This window comes from Sylvia atricapilla, chromosome 7, assembly GCF_009819655.1.
Source record: "Sylvia atricapilla isolate bSylAtr1 chromosome 7, bSylAtr1.pri, whole genome shotgun sequence".
Taxonomy (NCBI): Eukaryota; Metazoa; Chordata; class Aves; order Passeriformes; family Sylviidae; genus Sylvia; species Sylvia atricapilla.
Window position 1 is genome coordinate 22,912,273 of NC_089146.1, and position 16,905 is coordinate 22,929,177.

The 16,905-nt window shown below is 50.9% G+C and overlaps 1 protein-coding gene across 1 annotated transcript in view; it reads left to right on the forward strand.

Moving 5' to 3' along the window:
- CFAP65 (cilia and flagella associated protein 65) overlaps window positions 1-8,665 on the forward strand; it is a 31,426-nt gene extending 22,761 nt beyond the window's left edge. The window contains exons 23-32 of the mRNA XM_066322952.1: window positions 141-299; window positions 1,615-1,755; window positions 2,195-2,311; window positions 2,882-3,019; window positions 3,542-3,607; window positions 5,243-5,457; window positions 5,826-5,975; window positions 6,486-6,764; window positions 7,420-7,557; window positions 8,133-8,665. Coding sequence (XP_066179049.1) covers window positions 141-299; window positions 1,615-1,755; window positions 2,195-2,311; window positions 2,882-3,019; window positions 3,542-3,607; window positions 5,243-5,457; window positions 5,826-5,975; window positions 6,486-6,764; window positions 7,420-7,557; window positions 8,133-8,169 — 1,440 coding nt within the window. The 3' untranslated portion in view covers window positions 8,170-8,665. The remainder of the gene's footprint in view (window positions 1-140; window positions 300-1,614; window positions 1,756-2,194; window positions 2,312-2,881; window positions 3,020-3,541; window positions 3,608-5,242; window positions 5,458-5,825; window positions 5,976-6,485; window positions 6,765-7,419; window positions 7,558-8,132) is intronic.
- The last annotated feature ends 8,240 nt before the right edge of the window (window positions 8,666-16,905 follow it).

Below are 16,905 nucleotides of genomic sequence, written 5' to 3' on the forward strand. Positions count from 1 at the left end.
TGAAAGAGCAAAAGAGACTGGATTTGTCTTTATCCATGCATGGGTGTATTTAGACCAGTCCATTAGCAAGTATGCTAGCTTATTGCACATCTCTCCCAAATATGACTCTGGACTTAAAACTTTTACCTTGTCCGAGGCAGGTTGATGTTCTCATCCACATCCTGGACGGTGAGTCGACCCAGATTACTTTCCAGGGAGTAGGCTACAATCCAAATATTGTAGGAGAAGCTGCCACATCCAGCCAATTTCTTTCTTCTGCAGCCATTCCAGGTTCTGCCAAGCTAACTGTTCCTGGGCAGGTAAGTCAAAGTGTGGGATATGAGCAGTATGATCAGTCCAGAAATGTGTGAGAGAGACTGAAACATACAAGTGACCCCATCTTGCAGTAGTCTGTGTTGCAGGGGAGTTCATTTGCCGTGAGATGGAACAAGATATTCCCCTACAAGGAGGTGATCCAGAGCTTAACTCATGGAAGCTGAAAGGTGTCTTCCTTCCAGCTTGTCACTTCTGTAGCCATTAGAAGAAAAACGGGTTTGGGTTTGTTTGTGTACTGAATTTTTTCTTAGAAGTTATCTCCCATCACAGCTGCCTTTCTTCTATGCAGCTACTCCTTTTTCTTTGCTTAAACATTCTCAAAAAGACCATTATACTCCTGTCATACTCTGTCAGGGCTTGGCTGCCATCATTTCCTAGCCATTCTCAGGTGATTCATAACCCAAATGCTGACTGCAGAATGGTCACCTATTTAGGCATATGCAGAGGAATGCACTTGTTTGACCTGCTGCTGGCTCAGCAGGAGCTTGTCTGGCCTGGCTAGAGCTGACCTGCCAGCCTGGACAATCTGTTGTTAAACTCACCCACAGATCCAAGCATAGTGAATGAACATTACACAGCAGCAGCAGAAGTTTTCTCCTGGCAGGTAAAGGATTCAACGTGTGTGACATTAGCATGCCTTCCTTGGAGCCAGCCACAGCTGCACAAGCTCTTTTGCTTCCTGCAGAGCCATTATATTCCTGAGAACAACAAAGAGAAGATGATTGAAAACTGCCTCAGTCTGACAATGAAGATGACATTCTGCAAGGCTCTGTTGTCTGAAACTAAGTTTCTTTCTCTAATGATTACTGGACTTAATTAGGGATTGCATTGTGCCTAGAGAATGGGACAAACTAGTAGCAAGGTGTCTTAGGGATCAATTTCCCAAAACTCACAGTCAGGTTGATAGGAATTTTGCACAAGCACACACTTCATGTTTCTCAGCTGAAGTAGGAAAAGGCTTAGACTTGCAAGTGCTGCAGAGAAAATTCAGGGTGTCACTGGTCCTCTGTGCTCATGAGGTCCTCTGTGCTCCTGCTCCTTTCCTGTCCAACACCAATTGTTATGTCTTACTCATTGCTAACTCAATCCCACTGCAATACAGCTGACCTTTTGAGGTCACTGTAACCAGTGCAAAATTGAGACAATTGTTACACTCTCTCAAGTTGTTAAAGATACCTGGTTAATATTATTTGGAATTGCTGGACAACTTAGAGATGATTGTATGACTCCCCTTCCACAACACCTAGGTCCCATCTTCCTTCCCTGCTGTTCCTTCTGGTTTCTCCTTGCTTCCTGCAGGCAGCCACCTTGTCCCATCACAGGATTTGCCTTGGAAATATCCCAGACTGCACCAAAGCTGGTCGACTTGTCTTTCTCAACAATATCTCGAAGACCAAGGCAGTGGTGTTCACCTGGCAGATAATCTCCTATAAAGAAAAGGTGATTCCTCTTTTATCTACAGCCTTCCTGCCTATCTCTATTGTGCCATGAAAGGACCTCAGAGCTCCATTTTCAACAGGACCCTCAATTCTAGGGAATTTGCTTTCTACTAAATGATGAGGAAAAAAAGTGAAGGCAAGGGTTAGGACAGGGAACAACAGGAATTCAGAAGCGAAAACTGAAGACTTTGGTGAGGTTATATAGAGCTGGAACTACAATATGTGGTAAACCTCAGGACTCTGTCCAGCAGCAAAGGCCATGTTTATTCTTAGAATATATCAATTGCATCTCTCTCATGCCGCATACCTCTGAGAAGGAGAGGTGTGTTCCCTGGAAAGAGAAAGCACACAGGAAGGTACCAGGACAGTGAAATAGCTCCTCTGGGTTTTTTTCTGTTTTCTTAAATTTTATTCTCCTCCCTCTCTGCCCCTAAACCCAGGCGTTGGAGATTGCTCCAGAGTCAGGGGTTGCACAGCCTGGAGAGAGTATCCCCTGCTTCATCACACTGCAACCTACAGGGAATCCCTCCTTCTGCAGAATAAATCTGGTGTGTGAGGTGAGACCCACGAGGCACCTGTGTATTACCATGACCTGGGCATGTTATTGTGGTTCCCAAATGGCTGACCCCAGCTGTCAGCTGCCTGCTGCTTCCAGCTGAAGGAATCCGTCTTTGATTCACACTTCTCATTCCTGAAGACACTTAGCTTCGTCCTTCCTGATGCTTTAAGCATCTTGCTGTCCATGTGGCTCACTAGATGAAGTATAATTTTGCAATGCATAGCTTTTTGAGGGGAACCCAGCTGCTAGAAGTGATGGTTTGAGTGGGAATGGCTTTCAGTGGATGCCAAAGACTTGATATCTGTAAAAAACAAGTCTCGCTGCTTTAATATTATTGGGGGCACAGATCAATAGTAGTGTCCCCCTTGACACTTTCCAGGTTTTCTTTGGCAAGAGAGTATATCTTCTCTGAGTTTTTTCCTCTTCCTGTCATTGGAATACATGGAAAACAAGTGAGTTTCTTTCTGAGAGCTCCTGAAGGGGAGAAGTAGGCATGGACTTGAGTCAGAGACTATTATTTGCAACTCTTTTCTAGCCCTGCTCCCTTCAGTTATGGTTTGTTTTATAGGTGCACATCCAGGAGTCCCTGGCTCAGTATGAGAGCGACCTGCATGAGTGGGAAAAGGAGAAGGAACGGCAGGCTGTGGAATTCACCATCACAGAGAAGGATCTTGGGAGTAAGAAGAAGCCAACATCACCTTCAGTGGTAAGTGCTCTCAGAGCCTTGCACCAGCTTAGCTTGCCTCAAAAAACAGCAGCCAGTGTTGACAAGAAACATTCTTTAGGAAAACCTAGGCAAATTGCTAAGAGGACATGAGGCTCTGATGTGTTAAAGACCTCAAAGCTGATCTGTGGTTAGTGGAAAATGAGATCTTGTTTTCTAGCCAAGAATCATCTTACAAACTCTGAAATTGCTAGTGGCCATCCAAAATTTGGAAGTGCATGAGAAGCCTTTGGAAAAACAAAGCCAGTGGCTCTGGAAACCAGTGGTTCGATTTTTAACCATGAATAAACACTGGAGAGAAATGTGTAGCTAGCAGTAAGAATGTGGTCTGAGTGAAGAATGGAGAATGAGATCATTGACTCTCAGCTGGCACAAAGTTAAAAATAATTCCTAAAGTCTTGTTCTGCTCCATGTCTTCCCCACATGCTAATTCTTTTTATTATTATTATTATTATTTTATTTTATTTTATTTTATTTTAAATTTTATTTAATTTTATTTTTCAGAGGTTATCAGATTCTGCTGGAACAGAAAATCTTCCTGAATCCTCAGCTGTGATCAGGAAATACAAGGTAAGTCAGGCCTGTCTCACTCATAGTAGAATCAAACTGACTGCTTTAGAAAAGAGGCAGATGCTGGATATCACAATGTGGGAGTCTGGACAGAGAGCACAGCAGGATTTGTAGCTTCAAGGCTTTGGGAGACAGACTGTTTGGAGGAGCCAGAAGAATCAGACTGTCTGGCTGTGTTCTCTGGCCAGTAACTTTCCAGCTGAGGTGAATGAGAACTGAAATTGGCATCAAACATGCTCCCATGACTTGAGAAAAGGGGAAAGGTTTCAAATAAGCAGAAAAGATGCACACAGACAGGGCAATCGGTACCTGTACTGGTTTTATTCTGGGGCCACAATGGAATGTGTGCCACAGCAGAAAGCAGCAGGACCCTGGCAGAAGGTGGTGCAGACTTTGTCTTCACCTCAAGAAGAGCTGTGCTCTTCCTCAGGAGAAGCTGCAGGCAGGGACTGCCTTGGTTTAAATACACAGAAAGCTTTAAAGCTCAATTTGCTGGTTCATCAGTTTTCACTCAAGTGCACAACTGTATGCACTGCTGCAAGACAGCTTTTCCAGCAGTGGTGGGAAGGTGTGAAGCAAAGTCCCAGTGAGTGCTCTGCAGAACTACCTGGGCCCAAAGGAAGAGCCAGCAGCACCTATAGCCATCAGCAGGACATGCTGTGGGAAAGACAGGCTCAAAGCTAACCCAAGATGTGGAAAGATTTAGGGGAGCTGAGAGGAGGCTGGGTCTAAGAGGATTGAGGCAGCAAGGAGATGCAGCTTGTTATCTGAGGAATGCAACCACAGTGAGGCTATAGCGGTGCTCCTGAGACCCCATGGAATGCCTCTGCATGCCCTGCACTGTTCTGTGTGAAGGAATCAGCTCTGGGCAGATCTAGATTGGACTGTTTGCCCTGTGCTGTTTGGTGTGATCAGTGATGCAGGTCAAGGCATGGAGGAGCATAAGGATGGCTGCAAAAAGGTAAAAACAATTTCATTTAGTCCTCTAGGGTTTTAACCTCCAGTGATAATTTGGAACCTGCTGTGTCTGTGTAAGGAGAAGTGAAGGGCTCTAGCCTCATTCTCAGAGGCAGGACAGACATGTCTTAAAGATTATTAAAGTTTTGCAATGCCTGAGGACTTCTTCAAATCTCAGTGGTGTCCTTCTGGCCCAGGCATCCTGGCTACTGCTCCAAGAAACTTCCCCCAACCTGATTGCTGGTAACGCAACCCCAAGTTGGCCCATGTAGTGTGGCTAGAGTCAGTTCCTGGTTTCCCTTCAGATTTGGGGGAGGATAGTTTCCCCATGCATTCCATCCATGTACATAATGTCTCCTGCAGCACTCCCAGTGTGCTTGCAAGAGCTTCCAGAGTGATGGATTGGAGAACAACAGCCTCATGTACCTTAGGGAGACCCTGAAGCCCTGTTGACATCTGGGACTGGCACACTGGTCAGTGAGAAGGGAACAGACCTGATTTCCACTATGGCTGCTCATGCCTGTTATCAGTACTGTGGAACTAAGAACATTTTGACACCCAGCATCTGGTGGCTCTGGTTGCTAGGCTTTCAGTTCTCGTGCCTGTGCTCAAACTTACACCAGCCTACTTGTGGCCAAAGGACCAACTATATGCCTGCCATTTCTTTCTCTCCAACAGACATTACCCCCTATTAAAAACCACCCTACACCCAGTCAGCCACCTGGACACACTGAAAGGGGGCTGCTGTTGGATAAAGACGCTCCCCAGGTGCGGGTCAAACCAGAGCCTCCCACGCCTTTGCTCTTACACCTTGATGTATCAGCCAGGTCCTACGCTATTGAGGAATTTCTCAGCAACTTCGCCTTGGAATTTCCCAGATACTTCTTGTCCCGGTAAGAGAGAGAGTTTTTTGGGTTGGCAGCCTCATCTGAGCCGGGGCTGCCCATGCTCTGATGTGCACTGAACTTGGTGCTCTGCTCTGCTCCTCTCTAGTGCCTCAGAATGAGGTAAGAAGTTGTCTTGCTTTCCCCAGCGTTAGCTGACATGACCTGTTTCTCCTCTTGATGCAACTGTCAGAGAGCTCAGTCTTCCTCTTTTATGACAGTGTCCCTGCTCCTGTAACAAATACGATAGCTCCCACCTCTCCCCTGCTTGCCTGCACTGCTTGCCTGACATGCTGCTGCAGTGCCAGGAGGATGCTGGTCTTTGAGAGTTTGGTTCTGTAGCACTGCCATTGATGGAACAACTCCTCCTTTTCCAGCCCTTTCAGCTCCCAGCCCTCAGAGAGCAAATCTGTGGATGGAAGTAGGCATGGAAACAGGACGGACACAGAGCCCAAATGCCTGTCCCTGGCTGCTGCTTCTAAAGAGGAGCTGGAGGTTGTGACTGACATACTCACAGGTGTCATCAGGTGTGTGTCCCTTCACCCTCACCTGGGTTGGAGCCCCTGTCCTCCAGACAATGTGTGCAGCATGGCCAGCCCTCTGCTAATCCTAGAGGAATCTGTCCACTCTTGTTGCCAGACTGTTCTGTCAAAGGCTGTCTTGGGGACTATGAGCTCACATCCTGGAGTGACAGCCAAGGCAGGGGCTTCTTCCTCAGAGAGGGGCTGAGTGCATCTTTTCAGAGTTTCCAGGAACCAAGGAACTCTACCTGTTGTGATCTTGGAAGCAGGCTATGTTGGGTTACCCCTGTTCAGTTTGTGAGCTGCACAAATGTAAAGAGTCAGCACTGGGGAAACAGGTAGTTTCACTGGCTCAAGCCTTCTTGCTGCTTCCTTTAGGCCCAGAAAGCAAGAAGGTACAGACTAAACACTGGCATCACTAAGTGGTTTCCTCTGATTTGTGGTGTCTTGTAATAATCCTCTGGGTCATACAGAGTACTGATTTGCTGGAACTTATCCTTTATTTTCTCTTCCTAGAAGCCTCTTGGAGAACGGCCAGTTCCAGAAGTCAGTGAGAAAAATCCAAGATGAGCCTATTCCTTATTTCTCCCAGTTCCGGTCTGCAAAATCAGCAGAGCTCCAGGACAGTTCAGAGGGCTTCACAATCTCCTCCAGAGTCTCTGCTTCAACAGATCTTGACCTTGAGAAGGATGGAGAGAGGAAAAAAATTAGTCAGGAAACCTCTCACAGTGATTTTCAGGAGTCTTGCAAGACTTTTCACCATAAGCAGTTGACAGAAAAGGAGATAATAAGTAGGTGAGGAAGAGCTCACACATAAAAGCCAAGAGCTGCACAGTCAAGAGAGCCATGGTAGTACACTGCCTGGCCAGAAATCCATTTCTCCTTCAGCCCTGCAGAATTTCTGCTGGTGTGTTCTGTGTTGTCTGGGTGGAAGTTGATAGTAGCCCATCTAGTCACCCTCTCCCAAATGTGGTTTGTGGGGAGAGGTTTACTGTGTCTGAGTTTGAGCCATGGGCAGTGCCAGGATGCTGGCAGTGAATGAAATCTGCTTTGCTCTCAGGCAGCCCAGGCCATATTAGACATTAGGGTGCAGTATGTGCTTATCTTACCTTTTATTTTCACTGCACTATTTCACCATCTTGCAATTGCTATGGCTGCTCCCTTGTACACTGCTACAAGCATTATTCACTAATAGCAGCTATAGTACAGCTTGGAGGAAGAAACCAGTAAAATATAGTCACCCAGCTCTGTCTAAGGTCACCAGCTGGTGACAGTTCTGGGACAAGGGTCAGCAAGCTATTACTCAAGTCTTTGGTTCGTTGGTCTCAGTGTGTAGGAAACAGTGTGTGCTCCACTGTTGTGCCTGATGATTCCTGGCAGGAGTCACAGCAAACAGGCTGCGTTATCTGCTTTCTGATAGTGGTCCTCTACTGTACTTCTGTCTTTCTAGGCACCCAGCTGTTGGGAACCTTGTGGAGCTGGTGCTGGAAAACACACTGCAGAATATCCTGATCGAAGCCAGCCGTGGGGAGGTGGTGCTGACAGCCCAGCCCAGGGTCGTTGCTTTACCCGCCCAGCCCTCCCGAAGGTAGCAGAGTGTATCTGTGCTCTGGTGGGGGACAGGACTTGTCCTTAACATGTCAGGCTGAAGCACAACCCATTTTCTAGACTATGTGGGTTAGCTGAATCCCTGCCTAGCAATGCCAAGGCTGCCTGTGCAAAATGAAGAATTCACTCCCAAAGTCTCTGCTCTCTTTTGGCTTGTCCTGAGCCACAGGGTAGATGCAGTAACAGTACAGCCTTTCTCTGGGCATGAGACCCTCGTGCAGCTCTGGGGCAGGGCTCTATGGGTGAACAGCTGGCCTGAGGCACTGGAGAACCTAGCACAAGGATGGTCCTTTGGGAAAAGGGTCAAGGAGCAGGCAGCACAGCCTCTGACAGCAGAAAGGGAGTGAAGTTTTCATAGTCCACTGTGGTGTGGGATCTAGTTAGGTTGAAGAAAGTAGATTTGGACCTGCTGAGGAAAGTAGATTTGGACCTGAGTGTGAAAAGCATAAGGGTTTGCCCTAGCTTGGCAGAAGTGCAGAGAGACGGGATTGAGGGTTAATGGAAGAGGGTTGTTGGATGTAGATATCATCTCCAGAGCTGCCATCTCTTCTTCAGAATGACCAACCCGGCACCCCCGTCCTTCAGAGTGTAGCTGCAGGCTACTATGCTGCTAAAGCTCTTCAAGCACATCAGCTCTCTCCATTCTTCATCCCTGTGATGTCCAGAGCAACGTGGACCCTCCCACACCATGACCTTAGCTCAGCATGCTGGCTTTCTCCGAGGAGATATGTTCTGATTATGTTCTCAGCACCAATTTGAGACAACTCCACAGCAGAGTTCATGAGATCTCTCCTTTCTGTGGCTGGCCACATCATCAGAGAAAATTCTATGCAGGGAGCACATGGACAGCCACTGTGATAATTCTCACTACTCTCAGTCTGTACCAGCTGAGAGGAGTGGAATCTGCATTTAAATGTAGCTGAGGAATGACTGACATCTGGGCAACGAGGTGATGACATCAGTAGGATGTAGGTACTGAATCCTCCTCCCCTCCTTGCTTCCAGTGGTGGCTGCAGGTGACCTACAGTGACCAGCCCGAGGGGGCAGCTGCAGCACCATCAGCACACACAGCAACCCAATAAAAGCAACTTCACCTCAGACACTGGCACCGTGTGTAACATACATAATTCATGCGTCTGGGTTTGTGAGTCCTGGACAAGGTCTTCCCTTTGCAAATTGCAATGCTGTCACGTCGGAAAGGGGACCCTCTGAGCCTAGGCTTAGCCCCGAGGGTTTCCGTCAGGCTGCAAGAGGTGTCACAATGAAGGAGCCCGTTTGTCACAGCCGGGAGGTGGCAGTGTGAGTTGTGAGAAATCCCAGTGGCCAGCTCAGAACAGGCTGGTGCTGGGTTCCAGCTGCTGCTCCCAAGCAGGAGCTGCAGGATAGCTGTGCCAAGCAGTAGGGCTGCGTTTGCAGCATCTCCCCTGTTTTGCCCATAAACTGTGGACTCTGCAACATGAGGCTCATGCAGCCATCCAGCTCTGGTGAGGATGCAGCTTTGGTGTCCCTCTCCAAACCCTCATGCCTTGTTTCCCAGTGCCAGGACCCAGCCAAGACCAGAGCTGCATCTTCTTCCCTCATCCTAAGAGAAGTCTGTGCAAAAGGTGCTGTGGAGGGCTTTTGCCCCGCTCAGCAGAGGGCAGTTGCCTGCTGTGCTGGGGTACTGTGGCTCACCCAGCTCCACGCCAGAAGAACTCCTCTCTGTGCAGGAGCCCTGCCTGTGTAACCGTTACTGAGCCCCAGGGCTGAGCTGTTCCTGTTGTCAGAGATACAGAGATACAGCACTGCCAGCTCCTGAACTCACCCTGAGTGCCTTGGCCCTTCACATGGGTCCTGGATCCTTCTCATGAGAAGTCCAAGCCCTCTCTTCCCTTCCAATAATACTCTGCATGTCAGGTCTCCTACGTCACAGCAGGCTTTCTGTATTCCTCTGGGCTTTGGCTAGTGCTGAACAGGTAATGCAGAACCTCCTTCCTCCATAGCTCAAGGCAGCAGCAGGGCCTGGCTGTTCAGTCCACTTGGACTGATTCTTCTTGGTCCAGGCTCCTTGCTAGGATTTGCTCACTACAGATGCTCTGTAGTCCTGTGACAAAGTTCCCAAATGGATAGCAAAGGCAGAAACCTCACTACTGCCCAAAAGCAGGTTTAATCCAATTACCCAAAGGCAGCATGGAGCAGTGAAGACACAGTCAGTCAGTTTGTCCACCCTCAGACCTGTTGTGTGATCTGATGCTCTTTAGGCTGCATCAATGCAGGTGCACCATTGCATCCAGTACCTGGAGGAGTTAACATGGGAAATGCTGTGTGTTAGTCTGGTGTAACACCCCCAAACAAATGGAGTGCCATTAAATGTGCAGGGAATTTTTTTTTTTGCCATTAAAGCTCCCATTCTCCCCACTCTCCTGTGCTCCCAGCCTGGACCTGGAGAGCACAGAACTCACACTGTACTTGCCTTTTGGAGCACTATTAGAGGGAAATTCACTTGTTTGATAAGCATTACTCTAGTAGGAGAGATCTCAAAGATGATGCCTTAAACAACAGGTGAGTCAGGGAAACAGATTTGGGAGCTATTTACACCTGTGAGAGAGAAATTTTTGAGCTCTCAGCTCTTTTTAGGGACTGTGAGATGGTGGTGTGTCACCTCTGTTGTAGGTCTTCTCTGATGCCTGTCAACCAGAACCACTCTGAGTGCACTAAGCAAAGAGAGTAGCAGCTGTCATACACTTTTCTTCTTTTATCCTCATCCTAAAATGTAAGTACACCAGGGGCAGCCTCTTTCCCAGGTTGGAGAAATTCCCAATTCCTCTTCTCAGACTGGGAACTAGACTCTGACCCTGGTTTTGGAAAACACTTTAATGTGTGACCAAGCCACATCAGTGTCCTGTTAGCAAAGATAGACAGCAGCACTCCCAGGTAGTGCTAGGGGTGAGCTCTGCATAGTGTGGAGCCTACAGTGTGGATGTTCTCACCCGGGGGCTTCTCTTTCACTTGGGTCTTTGAGGCAATGGGGAGGGGAGGGCAGAGATATGCAGAGCTGGCAGGGAGGGACTTTCCCTTTGCAAGAGGTTTTGTTCTACCCACTGCCAAGGACGATGAATTTGTGGGACTATAGCAGGCCCAGACTCACTGCCTAACTCAGCTCCCGAAAGAGGAGGGAAGTCTTGTTTCTGCTAATGATATTTGGGTCTCAGGCAAGAGGAAGTTTGAGCTTGTTGTATTGTCTCCCGGGGCTGGATTTGGCCCCTGCCCAAGAGATACGTTTCAAATGAACACCTCTCCAACAAAAATACTGTAGGTACAGGTCCTGCTTCTTCCCGCTGGTGTTTGGGTGGTGAAATGGGTAATGTTCCCACCGGACTGGGGTTGGTAGCCAGGCCAGGCTCCCGGCAGATATATGGCCAGCCCGCCAATGGCTGAGCATGAGCTTGGCAGGTTAATGGGACTGCCCTTCTCCTTGTGTGAAATATCGGGAGCACTTAGTCATCAGGCAGTTAATGCAACACACAACAGGCACTTTCTTCTTGGCTGTTACTCCTGGCTCCCAGGGAGAGATGAAATGGCCTTGGGGCAGGTGGGCAACAGAAGCTATCCTGAATCCCATTAAAACATTTAACACCTGCTGAATCGTGCCATTGTGTGGGAGATAAAGGGAAGGGAACAAAGCTGCTCTTGGGCTTCCCTGACAGGGTGTCTGCTAGGCTTTGCTGTCCCATTGCAGCTGGGGAGCCTTAATCTCCTGCAAAGCCCCACTTGACAGGTCTCTGTCTCAGTGTGGGGAAGATAGCAGTTAGGGGACAAGGAATCAACCATTCCCTGGTTGGAATCAGCCCCTTCTTCCTCTGTACACTGTATGAGGTAGGAACCTGGAAAAGTCTTCCCCTGACCAGCTGGCAGTGTGAAGAGCAGAATCATGAGGGTGATCCTTCCAAAACCCTCGGCAGAGCTGGACAGATCGTTCACCGTTGGCCTCCCGTCTCTGATACTGGGCTTTGCTGGCTCAGCAGTGTCACTTTGGTGTTTGGGAGTGGTGACCATGCTCAGGCCAGGCCATGGCACCATGCTGGCTCCTGATGGACAAAAGAGGTGCTCTGATGTGAGCTAGTCAGTCCTCATGGGACAGTGAGGCAGCACAAGCCCTTGACAGCTGCAAGAGGAGGCTGAGGCTGCATTGCCAAGGCCAGACCTACTAAGAGCTTGGTCCCACTGCTGCCCACCTGCCTCACAAGCTGGTAGATGCTGCCTCAGAAATGCCGAAACAGGTGGAAGACATTCCCCGGGTTAGCAGTGCAGGTCACTCTGCAAGCTCAAGGGACCTGCTTTTCTCCTTTTTTCTGTAAAGCTGCAAGGACAGTATTTGTTGCTATTTGGCAAATGGTGGGGGCCTGCCCTTGCAGGAGAGAGGCTGGAGTGAAAAAGCTTTTCTGACACAGCATATAGGCTTGGAGATGTTTGCTGGCCTTACAGCAGCATCTGTGGTATTTGGGGGTTTTTGCCACATCTCCAGAAAGAAGAGCCAATCAGCCTATGCCAGGAGCTGCAGCTCTGCTATGCTGCTGTGTGCTGGGGCAAGGAGGGGGTGGGAGTCCTGTCCAGCACATTTCCCATACTAGGAAAGGAGAAATATTATAAATCCAACCATCACAGCCTTTACAGCATCAAAAGGAGGGTGGATGTCACACTTCTTCACTGCACCACAACCCAGAGTATTGGTGGTATTGCGTTTCCTTTGCTGCCAAAACTACTGAAAAAGGACCATGATGAGCAAGGACAGCAGGTTGGCATCACTCCAGCTCTTCCCAGTTCCAGGCCTGGGGAACTCCAGCCTGCAGAAGCAGCAGCAGACAGGAGGGATGGACCCTGCCTTTCAAAATCCTGAGTGTGAGAGGGTCAAGTCTCCAAGGAAGAATTGAGTGGCAGTGGCTGCTAAGGATCCGCCACTATCCTCTTACATTTGGGAATCCACTTACTGCAGCCTGCAAGTACACTCCAGCTCTGGAGGGAGCAATGGTGATAGTTTCTAAAGCACACCCAGGACCAGGATTCCTGCAGGTGTGCACTGTGGGGGTTAAAGCAGTGTTACCCCCTTCCCCACCCACAAACACACCCATCTGCACAAACAAACAGGCCACTGCACTCGCACAAAGGAGCTTCTCCTGCCACCACTGCTGCACTTCATGCTCTGTTATCCAAGGAGCTGTGGGTGCCAGAATAACTGGGGGAGAGAGCCCAGCTCCTGCTGATTCTGGCTGAGATCAGCTCAGGGCTGAGCAGCATGGCTGGGCGTTGTAGGAGTGTGTCTAAACTTCTCCTGGTTTCTGTGAGCTCTGCACACTGCTCCCAGAGCCAGCACAGGGGTGTCTGCATGTTACCCTGCTGGGCAGTGACACAGTTGGGACACAGGAATGCTGTGACTCTGGGATGCAGTGACCTACGGGGAAGCATGTGCACATGGAGTGAAACACATCCTGTTCTTGCTGCTGTGTTAGGACAGCTGGCTCCTGGCCTGTGTGGCCATGCAGGGAACACTCCCAAAGAGTGTGCTCCTGAAGTTTTGTTGAGCTCTGCTCTGCTGCCTAGCTCAGAAGTCTGCGGACTGCTCTAAATGAAGTGTGCGCATTGTCCTGATGTGCCATGGGGATTTTCAGCATGAGTGGGGGGATTGGGGTGAGAACAAGGAAGACTTTTTATCACTGGCACTCAGACTGCTTGGGGTAGGCACTAGATTTTCTTTTCTGCCCTGAGCCTTCTCAACTCCCTGACCTTTCAGCAGCCCAAAACACTGCAAGAAACCACTGCCATCCTAGAGCTGTCCAGGTAGGGTATCCTCACACCTGCTTCCCCTGGCCCCCCGCTCTCCTCTCATCTCTGCTGCAAAGTGAGCCGGGCAGGTGGGTGGAAAAGTGACAGCTGGTGTTGTTCCAGTGCAGGTTAATGAATGTCTCCTCCTCTCCCCCCCACCTCCTCCTCCCCACCACCCCAGCACCCAGGCTCCTGGCTCCTATCAGCCCATCAGGCTCCCATTAACAAAGGCAGCCCTGGAGAGTTTGCATAGAGACCTGCTCTGCCTCTAATCTAGGTGGGCTAATCGCCTCCCTTGCCCAGCCTGCCTTCCCTGGGTCAATATTTGCTCTGAGCAAACACAGAGCTGTGACAGGTGTGCTGGGGAGAAGGCTCGTCGCCGCCGCCAGCCCAGCCCTCTTGCCTGTCTCTGCTCAGTCACATCTCTCCGGCCCCCCGATCACCGGCCAGCCAGCGCTATTTTTATCGGGACTATAAAAGCCCCATCCAGCCAGCGTCACCCTCATTTTCTGCTTGTGAGCCAGCGGGGGAAGGCGAAGCCGCTCACCTGACAGCTGCCAGCGTGTCACCGGAGCCAGGTGAGCTGCTATAGCCCAGCACACCTTGGCCAGGGTCCTGCCTGCCTGGCTGGGAACAGAGAACTGGGCATGGAGAACATCCTGGGGGCTTTCCTGGGACAAGTACTGGGAGTCCGGTCACACACCTGAACTCTCGAGAAGGAAGGGGATGGGCTCAGGGGACACCGTCCAGCCTGTCTCCTTAACTCTTCTCGTTCACCTGTATCTTCCAGCCTTTTCTGTTCCGCTTCTCTCCTCCATTTACTTTTCCCCTTTCTTTCTTCCTTCCCTTCTTCCCTGTTCACCACCCTGGCATGCCAGTTAAACCACCCCTGCTCTGTTTGGCTTTCCCAGGCAGCAGGTGTCATGCATCCACTTTCCGGACTTTACCCCCGGAGGAGCCGGTTTGGAGCAGCGCGTGCAGCAAGGACAGCGTCTCCCAGCCTGGAAGGACCCAGCTCGGGAGGAAGGGTGTGGAAGGGGCTGCCGACAGCCCAAGGCAGAGCACCCCTCCAGCCCACACTATGCAAAGTCGGAGCATCTCTGCACTTGCCTGGCGTCGAGCCCCACGTGCAATACCTGACCTGAACGTTTTGTTCGTTCGGCTCGCGTTAGGCAGGTCCAGCCCATCTGCAAGCGCATGGCGGGCGCTGACACCCGGCACTGCCACGCTCCTCTGCAGCGCCGCCGTGCCCTGCAGCCCACGGAGGGACCACACGCCTGCTTACAACTCCTGCCTGCCGGCGTGAACATCCAGGCTGTGTGCGGAGCAAAGCACACAGGGGACACGCACAGCACACAATCTCACCCAGGCACATGCAGCAGTGAACACACAGATGACGCAATCCACACGTAGCATGAATGAACACTGGGACTTCCACATGGCACTGTGGGAAGTGGGACCCGGGCCCCAGGTGGCAGTGGTACACATGGCAGTTCTGGCACTCAGCTTTGCAGGCTGTGACGTGCAGAACCCGTGTCCATGTGCCCATGACACGGCAGGGACATGTAACACACTAGGCACATGCATCCTGTCTGTGTGGCTGATGGCTGCTTGCAGCAGCCTGCTGGGGAAGGGCAGCCTGGCCCTGGCAGCACTGCAGAGCCGTGGCAGGCACAGAGAGCCCTGGCACAGTGCTGGCCCAGGGTGGAGTTTGGCAGGCTCTGCCAAGCACCCAGGTAGGTCTCAATGGTCTGCTGGCACCAAGGGAGCTTTAACTGTTGACAGTGAAGCAGCAGGGAGGGAGGGCAGAGGCAGGCAGCGAAGTGCGGGGTGAGGATGGGGGTTGTCACATCCTTTCTCACACCCCTCTGCCTTGATTCACTCCCAGCATCTGGGCTTCCCAGCCCTTTCAGGGACTGTCTAACTGTCCAGGGAAGGTGTTTCCTGTTGTGCACCTGCAAGCCAGATGCCAGCTCCTGCTGGTGGCAATCCCTCTGCCTATGCCTGCTGTAGAAGGGTATGGGAGGTGGTGCTGCCAAGCCGGTGGGTCTCTTCCAGGACAGTCCTGCTTGCTGCTTGCCCTGTTGTCCAAGAACAAGTGCTTGACCTGGACTCCTGTCCCATTCCATGTCCCATCCCTCTCCCCTAGCAGCCAGAGCAGACATTCAGAGCCTGGAGCTGCTCCTAGCACCATGGAGGCTGCAGGGAGTCATGGAGAGCTAGGAGATGGGACACCAGTGAACCTGCTTTCCTCTCACGTCAGTGTATTGTTTGAGAATGGAGAGATCCCTTGCTTCCCTACTGTCTATGCCTGGCTTTACCTGCGACTTCTGTCAGCACTGAGCCGCTTCTGCCCTGGCACAGAAGGCACAGGCACTTCTGTATCACAGGATCCCGTTCTGGTCACGCCATGCTCAGGGATGCTCTGAGTTTACAGGTGGATCCTGAGCCCAGCTGCAGCCTCTCTGCAAACACCAAAAAGACTCAGCCCCTCCAGCCAGTGTGAATGGAGGTTGGAGGTAAAGGAATGCAGGGAGTGTGCTAAGGGACAGGATGATTCCTGCTGCTTTCCCTCACATCCATGCAGCTATGCACAGGACAAAGCTCAGCAGCCTCGGTCCCAGAGCAGGAGCATCCTGTTCCCTCCATGGGGTGCCCCTGCAAGGGGCAGAGATGAGGCACCTCCTAGGCTTTGTGTTTGGGTAGATGCTTTGGGAAGTTTCCAACAGGTGTTGTAGATAGGGGCCAAAATCAAAGAGTATCTCCAGGGTTGCCATGCTCCCTGCATCCCTCCAGAGCTAAGTGTGCATCCTAGCCTGGGATCAGCCCCCAGACGGTGCAGTGATTGGCCATCATTGTGGTCATGGGCCCCTTGGGGCTGTGTCTCCAGGCCCTGTGTCTCCTGCTACCAATCCTGGCAAAGTTGAAAAGCTGAGAAAGCACAACACATCCCCCAATATGCACAACACTCTGCAGCTTCCATGCTCAGGTTGGGATCAAACAGAACATGATTAATAACTCTGAGCAAAGCCAGATCCTCCTGTCCATGTGCTCCAGCCCCTGCACGTGTGTCCCTGTGAGGGCAGAGTCTGGTGGAGATGGTATCTGGCAGAGCAAGGCTGTGGAAATGCTGCCATGCCGCCTCCACTTTCACGTGGTTGCTCCAGCACCTCTGGGCTGCCTTATGCCCTAGTTTCATTGCCCCCCTGCCACCTTCCCAGCCTACTCTCACTGCCCCAGCTCTGCCAGCCCAGGGGCACTGGGAAGCAGTGAAACCGTTCAAAGGTGGGATGGCCCTGGGAAGCCACATTGCCCAGAGGGCTGTGTTACCTGGGGAATGACTCTCTAGCAGAATAAGCACCCAAGGGTGAGCTTCTCATAACAGGCAGATCCAGATGTGTTAAACACCCACTTATACATGTTAGAGCCAATGCTGGTACCAAGGGCTGCGTCAGGCTGGCATGGGATGAGGCACAGTGGCATATTGCCATCTGTGCTGGGTGGTGCTGCTCCCCAAACCAGGCTGTGC